This window comes from Cryptomeria japonica, chromosome 9 (assembly GCF_030272615.1).
Source record: "Cryptomeria japonica chromosome 9, Sugi_1.0, whole genome shotgun sequence".
NCBI lineage: Eukaryota > Viridiplantae > Streptophyta > Pinopsida > Cupressales > Cupressaceae > Cryptomeria > Cryptomeria japonica.
In genome coordinates, this window is record NC_081413.1 from 517,937,072 (window position 1) to 517,947,725 (window position 10,654).

A 10,654-nucleotide genomic window follows, 5' to 3' on the forward strand; every position below is an offset into this window, starting at 1 on the left:
TGATAAGTAAGAGGTAATTTTCACAATATATCAATTTATGATATTTTATCAAGATTTATATGCATAGTTCTTGAGTTAAACTTATAGATCTATATTTCATGAGTAAGAGATTCACATGACTCACGAGCACAAATGATCCATTTACCAATCATTACATCTAATTGATGTTCACGAGGGTAAAGCATCAAGACTTCCTAGGAGGTTATCCATCCCAATTAAACATGCTTGAGTTAGAGTTGAGTTGTATTGGGATGTTGACCTCCTTAGAATCCTAATGCTTCAACCTTGTGAGCATTAACTAGAAGTAATGAGTGCTAAGTTGACCATTTATACTTAAGAAAGATGAATTCCTGCGATCCATATGGGTTTAAAAGCTATAGTAGTACTAGGATGGGTGCCCTTCCAAGAAATGCTCATGCTTCATCCCTATGAACATCACCTAGATGCAATAAAGGCTAAGTAGATCATTCATAGATCTGAAAGATGGGGATTTGTGTGTACACCTACTCGTGAAATACTGATCAATAAGTTTAACTTAAACACAATGCATAATGAAGGATCTTTGTTCCTAAACAATAAAAAAATAACAATATATTACTCTATTTAGTAATCGTCTCACAAAATGGCATATATTTATTTTCAATCATTAGATATTCTTGCATACATATAATGATTGAGATCCGACAAAACATATATTGATAATTCCAAATACAAATCATTAGATATTCTTGCATACATATAATGATTGAGATCTGACAAAACATATATTGATAATTCCAAATAAAAAAAAATATTTTATTTTATAAATGATTGCCATTGACACTAGTACATACATTTGCAATTTCTTCACCATAGTTGAAGGTTAAAATGCCAATCTTATATCTAATTACAAAATACATATAAAGTAACTTTGTGCCACCGAGAGCTCATTGCTTTTGTAAATGAGCTTGACTCAATTATTTATTGAAATCAATAATACATCCTTAACTATCTATTTATGATAAAGATGATCATATATAGTATACATTTTTTTTGTTTATACAATTGAAGATCTACTAGTACACTTCATAATCTATTATTACTTAAGTGCACTCTACTTAATATCACATTCTTCAATAGTTAAATAGTCAATAGTAATTTTATCCCATCCTTTCTTAGCTTTGACTATTTTGTGATTTATTATATGAAAAGTGGTTTAAAAATAGCTAGTAAGTACACATCATACAAATATCCAACTCTTTTCAATAGAAAGCTTCGAACCACCATATAATGCATATTTTGATTTCTTAGAAAGTTGAAGATTATAAAAGGCCTCTACACCCTGAGGGTATGTGGGTAATGGAATAAACATGGTTTAAGGGGTACAAGAAGAGTAAAAATGGAGGTAGAAGGTGTTACTTATGGGTTGGAGAGAGAATGTTGTGTAGGAGGAACGAGAGGTGGTGGTCCAAATGGAGGCAAGGGAGGCAACGGAACGAGAGGTGGTGGTCCAAATGGAGGCAAGGGAGGCAAAGGAACGAGAGGTGGTGGTCCAAATGGAGGCAAGGGAGGCAACGGAACGAGAGGTGGTGGTCCAATTGGAGGCAAGGGAGGCAAAGGAACGAGAGGTGGTGGTCCAATTGGAGGCAATGGAGGCAACGGAACGAGAGATGGTGTTTCAAATCGATGTGAAATTAGAGGTGGTGGATTAAATGGGTTGGGAATGAGAGGCGGTGGATTAAATGGGTTGGGAATGAGAGGCGGCGGTTGAAATGGATTGGGAATGAGAGGCGGTGGATTAAATGGGTTGGGAATGAGAGGCGGCGGTTGAAATGGATTGGGAATGAGAGGCGGTGGATTAAATGGGTTTGGAATGAGAGGCGGTGGTTGAAATGGATTTGGAGGCAAGGGAAGGAATGGAGGTGGAGGTGTTAAAAATGGCAATGGAGGGATAGAAAACAAGGGAGGAGGAGGTGGAGGCGTCAAGAATGGCAATGGAGGGAGATTAAACCAGGGAGGAGGTGGAGGTGGTGATAGAAAAGGTAATGGAATTGGGGGGAAATTAAATGGAGGTAGCAGGGAAGGAGGAGGTGGTGGAGGAGAAGGTGGCGGTGTTAGAAAAGGAATTGGAGGTAAATTGAAAGGAGGCAGTGGGGGAATTTGAGGAAAGGGCAGAGAAGGAGGAGGTGGTGGAGGAGGAGGTGGTGGTGGGGGAGAAGGAAAGAATGGTGATAGAAATGGTGGCAACCCAAATGCCTTAGAGGATTGTAATAGGGCCTTCAGGTCAGATTTAGGGTCATTAGCAGCATCTTGGGAGCAAAAGGGAGGTGGAGATTGAGGTCTGTAGGTGAAGAAACCTGCAGAATATGTGTGGATACTGCCCTGCTTTGACTTCAAAGTGAATGAGGAGGAGTTGGCAATGGAAACTAGTTTGCAAGGGCCTTTTTGCTCTTCATTTTGGAGCAACGTTGCAGAGCATCTCTTGAGTTGTTTATCTGAATGGAAGATGGATGGAGGAAGCTCCATCTTGAACTGTCCATAATCATTTGTCTTTGCTTCAATCCGAAAATCAGGCGTCTGCTTATTGTTTCTGCATTCCACAGCAACTGAAGCACCTGGTTTGCTCAATTCAGAAAGAAAATATAAAATCAGAGGCAACCCCATATAAATACTTACTGCTCCACAGCAAGGGTTTTCCCAATGCTCAAACAGAGCATAAGAAGTAACTTCTGAATAAGAAATTACTGCACCACATCTAGTTTGTGCACACAACAAATTAAGGTTAATTCATAAGCACTGCCAAATCTAGAGCAATTCATGCAAGTTATCAATGGTAGGTGAATCTGATTTATGAGTTTCAGGTCGCAGTTAAAAGGGCATCTTTCCTCAATGCCCTAAATTTCATTTCAGTCCTAAATGATTCTACTAGTTGAGGTGTCCCTTGAAGCAAATCAGTCAAACAAAAAACTCGGGGAAAACAAAGAAATACGCAAAAGAATTGCTTAACAAGAAAAGAAAACGGAATTAATAACAAGTTATACCTGATATGAAGTAGCTGTTTTTGGAGAAGTGTTGCTTATAACATGCATCACAAAAGACACTGCCCACAATTCTGACAGACAACAAATGCCCATCATCATCAAGTGCATCAGCAGCAGCAAAGCATGTGGTTACGGCCAACAATACAGCACCATAAATCTTCCAGCTCATGGTGGCAGCTGAAGAAGAGTTCTTAGCAGAATGAGAGAACTTTTCCTCTATTTAAAGACTCTGGCAGCTGGCATATGCTAATTACATTGTCTTATTATCTGTTCATTTTGTGCAAAACTTTTTCTGGGTTGTTTGTGAGATGAGACGAAGGAGACAACCATGGAAAGCCCATGAGTGCTCACGGGTTTCTTATACTGTTTCTTTGAAAAACAAAGCTTTTTCACTATGCAGAGGACCCACTGAGATGTCCCAAGTCAGACCCAGTGGCCGTGCAGTATAGAAAATGGGGGAATAGAAGGCTTCAGGGCATATTGCAATTAGGTACCCTTTGCCCCTTCTTGAATTTACTTAGGAGACCTAAACTCTTATAAATATATGCAAAACCTCTGAATTTCTTCAGTTCATTTGTTTTGTAGTAAACATTGTTGTCTTATACACGATGCCATGGTGAGCGGCGTTGTCCTCTGGTAGTGACGGGAGTCACGGGTGAAGAAATGCAATCTGTATTTTGGTAATATTCGTTGTATTGAAAATTGTAAGAAAACCCTAATTTTCTTGCCGACCTCACGAAGTTCCATTGCAGCTGCTGGTTTTACACACCAGCAGTTTCTTTTGTCAGACCCGGGAAAGAGACTGATGTTCATGATAAGTATAAACTATTAACATTATTATCCCATGCTCGGAAACTGTGTAACTATTTGCGTGTTTCGACAGTGGGCATCCATTAAAAGAGTAATCAACAGACCTGTCCTGCTCTCCTCCATCTGTCAAAATAAAATCATGGATGGTAATTGCTGTTCATTCTGCATTGACAGGAATGGTTTTTCTTACCGATTGTCAGAACGAGGAACAGAGTTACTCCGGTTGATTTTTAATTGCTCAATGTGGGTCGTCAAGACAGGAGGTAGAAAGGAGAATGTCAGAGTTGTAAATGTACCGGACAGACCACCGGGAGCAAAGTGAGTTGAGTCAATCGATCCTGTCGATTTTGTTGGTCCCGCAATGGTGAAAGTTATTCATAAAACTTCATATCTGTAACTTGATAGAATTGAGGTGAAGCATTTTCAAACTACACGAATCTGGGCTTCGGCCCTAGCTCACCCGGTCGTGGTCCGCAACTTAAGGCGTGGGTATGCTCCCCATGGTCTTGAGTTCGAGTCCCTGGCTGTGTTAACTCTGTATGTGTTGCATTCCACGATAGTGAATATAAAAAAACACTACATGAATCAATTTTGAGAAGTGTACAAATGTTACTTGTCAAGACTTTATGTCACATTTTTCCAAAGTACTTTGTTTAACATGCCATATAGATAGATTCATTGAATCCCAAAGTGTAATAGGATCAAGGTCATTTTTAGTTCAATTGGAAATAAGGGCCACCTCCGAGTCTAATTGTTGTACATTGACTTGTGTTATGATATCTAGTTGTTTTACAGTATTGATCAATGCAAAAAGAGATTACAAGGAAAACACGTGCGATGTAATGGAGATGGCTATCCAGCTGGAAAAATGGCACTTCTATACAAAAAATGCATGCATAGCCATGAAATCGAATGGCATGGCATCTGCACGGCTCTCGCCAGCAAGTTGGCATTAAGTCACTGGAAAAGTGGTCTTGCAAACGGTCACCATAATTGTGGTACAACAAACTGCGTGAGGTTAACTTGTCAAAGATGGCAAACGAACTTCGTCGGACATAAAGAGTTGTGGGCACAACAACATGAAGGCGCGCAAAAAAAAAAGAGGTGACCATGAAGTGAAACCAATAGAGTGCATAACATGATGCTTGGGATAAGGAACATGTGTGTTACATTGAAAGAGTGTAGGAGGAGACTGAAGAAGAATATCAAAGGCAAACGTTGAGGTAACCTAAAATAGAGAAGTGGGAAATTTAAGGGGAATATGAAAGGCGGCCAAATAAGTAGGTGTGTATGAAATGGAGATCATTGGCATTTGTTTTGGTGGTTTAAAAGTTACATAGGGTTTATCAGATTTCTAGGGTTTAAAGTGCAAAAGAGGGAAGGATTTTAGTAGGTTTTTAAAGTATATATTGGGTTAAAATTGACAGATTTGGGGATGCAATTTTTTTTTGTGAGGTGGGTAAAGGTGGTGTGAGAAAACAATAGGAGAGACAACACAATGCGTAGGGAAAAGAGTGTATAACACGACATCTGTGAAGTAGTGGTTGACTAACAAACACGTCGGGTTAACATGAAACAATGCAGGACGGGACCGAAGGGGGAATAGGAAAGGCAAATGTTGCGGTTGATTTTTTATTGCTCAATGTGGGTCAAGACATGAGATAAAAAATAAAATGTCAGAGTTGTAAATGTACCAGACAATCCACCGGTAGCAAAGTGGGTTGAGTCAATTGATCCTGTCGATTTTGTTAGTCCCCCAATGATGAAAATTATTCATAAAACTTTATATCTGTAACTTGATAGAATTGAGGTGAAGCATTTTCAAACTACACAAATCAATTTTGAGAAGTATACAAATGTTACTTGTCAAGACTTTATGTCACATTTTTTCAAAGTACTTATGTTTAACATGCCATATAGATAGATTGATTGATTCATTGAATCCCAAAGTGTAATAGGATGAAGGTTTTTTAAAGTTCAATTGGAAAACAAAGCTACGTCGAGGAGAGGGGATGGTATAGGGTCTAATTGTTGTACATTCACTTGTGCTTATGATATCTAGTTGTTTTACATTTTTTTTTGTATTGATGAATATCCCATATTCGGATTTTGCTTCAAATCTAATACAGGTTTTTGTTTTTGCTCATGTTTTGTTTCATCACAATATAATATTGCGACATGCAAACATGCAGATTGAACATGTAAGATGAACAATATAGATTTTCAAGGAAATCAATTAATGTAATATAGAGAATCCAAATAAGCCCATGGTATTCTTTGATATAGAAATGTATTGCTGTTTACAAACACATGCTGCTATTACAAATCAGAAGATGTCTAATGCCATCAAGTAACACATACCTGGAATGCCTCCATACATAAAATAACAAACCCTCTGAAAATATGCAACATAGATCATTGAATCTCCATGAAAACTAATCAATGATGTGCAACTATGAATCATGAAATGAATCCACCAAGTGGGCTAATCTAGGTTTCCATCCAAATAGCCTATCCTCCAGGGTTTCCATCCTAGGGTTTACTGAACCTGCAAGATAAATCTCTCAAGCTCGCAAGGAAAAGTTTCTTTGAAAATAACAACTCAAGAATGAATCCTCATTGCACTTTTTCCTCTTTTTATAATACTTTTCCTTTTCGAAAATAACTTTATTTTATTTCTCTTTTAATTTACTTTTCCCCTCAAAAGTGACTGTAACTAGGAAAATGGGAATAAGAATCAAAGTATACAAATTAGGCAACCACAAACCTAAAATACAATGAAATCAAGTCCTAATACACTCAATAAAGGAATGAAGATAAGATATTCAAACTAAAATGCAAACCATATGCAGAAATATCCTTCATTGACCTCCATTGTCCTTCTTTCTCCTTCAAATTATGGGTGTCACCTACAAATGTAAGTGATTGAAAGCAAGTTGGATTGCAAAAAGTGATTCAAAAGTGACAGTGTAAGGATACTCAAATTGTGGTTAGGATTGATTGAAAATAGAGCTTAATTTATAGGACAATAATCTCCAAAATTGATGAGTAATTGAAAAGGGCAACACATTCGAAAATTGGCATGATTATGACATGATTGAATGACAAATTGCTATGTCAAAATAATGGCAAATTGAGAGCAAATTATGCTCACCAATTATGACATCATTGAGAGGAAAAATAACCACTTGATTATGACAAATTATCCACAAAATTTGCTCATGAAATAATGACAAATTGAGCATGAAAATATATTTCAAAAATATGACAAATTAGCCTCAAAAAGTGGAGACAAATTAGAGGAGAAATTAGGGGAAAATGTTAGGAGAAAATTAGGTGGCAAAAGAAATTTGAAAATTAAGAAAATTAGGTGGAACTAATTAATAAATTTCATTTATTGATTAGCTCACAAAAAGGAGGGAAACTAATTAGCCAATTAAATGATTCAATTTAATTGTGACATAGGACACTTAGGATAAATGAATAAATTCATTTAACCTAAAGAGAAATGTTAGTAAAGGATTAAATGAATAAATCATTAAAACCTAGGAGAAGAACTAAAAATGGAATAGATGACAATTAGGTCATGATGCAAGATAAATGACATTGATCATGATCAAAATAATAAATGACAAAGACTTGATATTGATATGACATTGATTGACAAAGATATCAAATTGATAGAGGATAATTGGTGAAGACTTGATAATGATATGAAATTGATATTGATTGACAAATTGGTCAAGTATGACAAAAGATTGACTTGATAGATGACAATTGAGGAGGATCAATGACTAATCAACCCAAAGTTGACGAGGATTGATGATTGATTGAGATCGACGATGAATCGATCAAAGATTGATAAAAGGTTGATTTGATGAAGGTTGACATGATAAAGACTGACAAGGACTGATGACGAATCGATCGCAAATTGATAAAGGATTGATGATGATGATAATTGAAGATTGAAAGGGATCCAAAAATGATCCAAATTGATTGATAATTGATCAAGGATGATTGATAATTGATTGAAAATGATAAAGATCTAGGACAAAACCCTAAATTGACACCAATTAGGATTGGTGATGCCCAATTGACATGATAAAATGATCATAACCATTGATTTCAATTTGAAAATGATATCAACAAGACCTAATTGAAATGCGAGAGAATTGGAATCAAGTAGGGAAGAAATGCACAAGAATGACAAGATGTCAACAAAAGATAAATATCAAATGTATGACATAGAAGAAATGCTAATAAGATGTGAAAACCCTAAAATATGGTCACACGAACATGTTAAAGTATGACACCGCAAGCGTTGACCATTTTTAGACGCCTACAATGACTTTACTTTATAATTTGTCATTGACATTATTATAAAGTCACTTTATAAAATAAAGTATGTCTAGCTACTAATTAATTAAATTTAAATAATCCTATAGGACTTAGGACTATTTAACATTTAATTAATTAATTATCACTCGAAGAAAAGGGGACATTACAATCCTCCCACCCCAAGATTGCTTGTCCTCAAGCAATCACATGTATCAAATTTGCATTAAGCTCAAATGTTCCAGCTAATACCTGGATCCCAAATTAATCTAGGACCTTGGTATGTATTCCCATGTGTATCTCCTTCAAGCTTTGGTTGCTCCACTTTGATATAAACATCATTATGCCCAAAGCTATGAAGCAACTCATCATGATCCCAATGAAGTAGTGCACCAAACATGCCAATGCTAGGATCCCAATTCAGCACGCTCTCACACCAATGAAAAGTGGAGGAATAGATGCCTCTTATCATACCACCAATGCCAAATGTCCATCTAAATCTAAATGAGTTCCCATGGATGTGAGAAATTATCATTACAAGTGCACAATCAATCATTTCAATCCACCATATGTTGTTGGAAATCCCACTCAAAATGATGCAACAAGTACCTCAAATGACAAAGGATGATGGAATCTCATCACTATACCAACCTCCGAAAAAGAAAGAATGATCCCAATCTTTCCAAATCCTCCAACTAGTTGCTGTTCTAAAGGACCAAACTGAAATCTCAATGATCAATAGTGGGAAACAACCATCTATCACCATTGTGAGAACTCTAACCCAATGAACCATGGCTGAAAATTCCATGCTTAGAAATGTATAACAACCCTCTATCCTTGTGATGTAACTCAAAACCCAAAGGTTCGAACATGAAGTGCTATTGTCCTCTACATGCTCCATGATGTCTTCTTCATTTACCAAATATAATCTCCAAGTGTGATCAAGGAATGATATTGCTATAAAACAAAGGCATAATGTCAAACCTTGCATGCAATGTGGTTCTTCAATTCTTATCACATGTTCTTGCATAACAACAAGATGAATGAAACCATGTAAAGATGGGAGATGGCTGCTCATTAGCACGAGACTCACCTTTATTTTGTATCTTCCAAGTTTGCCTTCATAGATGCTATCATAGGTTGTTGTCCCAAGGTGTCTGACATACTGAGAACTCCTCTCAAGAGTTGTCAGACTTCCCACCTTGAGGAATCGGACCAACAACTAGAGTGAAGGAAATGATGTTTGTATACCCATGCATGAGAAAGAAACCCATCGCATATGCCTTACCTATTGAGTGAATGTATCTCCATAGAATCCAATCCAACCCAAAAATTGATGTAGATCCAGATAAATCTGAAAAATGCAATGTACGACCATGTAGGACAGCCATGTGTCAACCATGAATCCATGAAAATTATGTCACAACCCAACCAATATATAACTGCATAAGCATATGAAATAGGTGACAAATCCATAGTTGTATTGTAGTTGTCTTCATCAATACCCAAAAAAAATTCATGAGTGGTTGATCCACTAAGAGTAACACCCCAAAAGTCACCATGCTCATGAAATTACAAGAAATTGTTGTCCCATCTTTTAACCCATACCATCACCTCCATAACCAATATGTTTTCCATTATTAGCAAACTCCCAGGTGTATAATGCAAAACAAACCAAACATTATCAAAATGCAATATCTTCTTAGTAAGAAACCTTTTAGTCTCCCTAATTAGCTCTTTAATACAAAATGCTTCATATGATCTTAACAATTGTTCTTTCGTTGTAGATGATGTATGACTAACCAAATCAAAATCAATAATGTTCCATTCCACACAAATGAAAATAAAACTTGTGGCTGGTTTATCAAGTGTGTATCTAATATCATCATTGTTTTGAACCTTCAAGGGGTTGTCTAAGAGAGGAATGCCATAAACTTCGTGATGCAAACTAGACCAAAATGAATTTTCTAAATCATACCTCGGTGTCCTACTTTCAACATCTATAATGGGTTGATTCATGATTGTAATCTCTTCTACTTTGTGATCAACTTGATGGATCAATGGTGTGTTATGTGTCTCCTCTTGATCCAAAGTTATTTCTTCTTTAGGACTCCCACATGATGACTGATTTTTATATTCATCGTGTTCGCTTGTGGGCTACAAATCACAAACAAGTGATTCCTCTTTCTTTCCATGTTCTTGTACCTTAAGCTCTTCTTCCTTCCCAATGCTTTCTTTGCTATCTTTTGATTCTTCATCCTTCCTTTGCTGCTAATATGGACTTGTAAATACCAAATCATCATCATCCTCTTCTAGTATACCCATAAATTGTGTGAAGGAAAGGAGGTCACGTATCTCCTTAGGAAGGAAGAAATACTTATGGTAACTTCTTATAATTGCATCATTTGTTGTCATGGGATTAGGTCTCTTACTTGTACATGTAGATGGAGATGAAACCTTAGAGTGCCTAAAACTCCTTGAAAGTGAAT

At 36.6% G+C, this 10,654-nt stretch overlaps 1 protein-coding gene across 1 annotated transcript; it reads right to left on the reverse strand.

Annotated features, from left to right (window-relative positions):
- Positions 1 to 832: 832 nt before the first annotated feature.
- LOC131066911 (extensin) lies at positions 833 to 3,759 on the reverse strand. Its single transcript, XM_058001810.2, has 2 exons — positions 3,021 to 3,759; positions 833 to 2,594 (listed from the first exon to the last, which is right to left on the reverse strand). The coding sequence occupies exons 1-2, from the start codon at positions 3,187 to 3,189 to the stop codon at positions 1,399 to 1,401; spliced, it is 1,365 nt and encodes a 454-aa protein (XP_057857793.2). The 5' UTR covers positions 3,190 to 3,759; the 3' UTR covers positions 833 to 1,398.
- Positions 3,760 to 10,654: the final 6,895 nt, after the last annotated feature.

Excerpts from the sequence above, each read along its gene's own strand:
- LOC131066911 (XM_058001810.2), bottom strand. The coding sequence starts at position 3,189 with ATGAGCTGGAAGATTTATGGTGCTGTATTGTTGGCCGTAACCACATGC. Across the intron at positions 2,595-3,020 it reads AAACAGCTACTTCATATCAG|GTGCTTCAGTTGCTGTGGAA; the intron begins GTATAACTTGTT and ends TGAGCAAACCAG.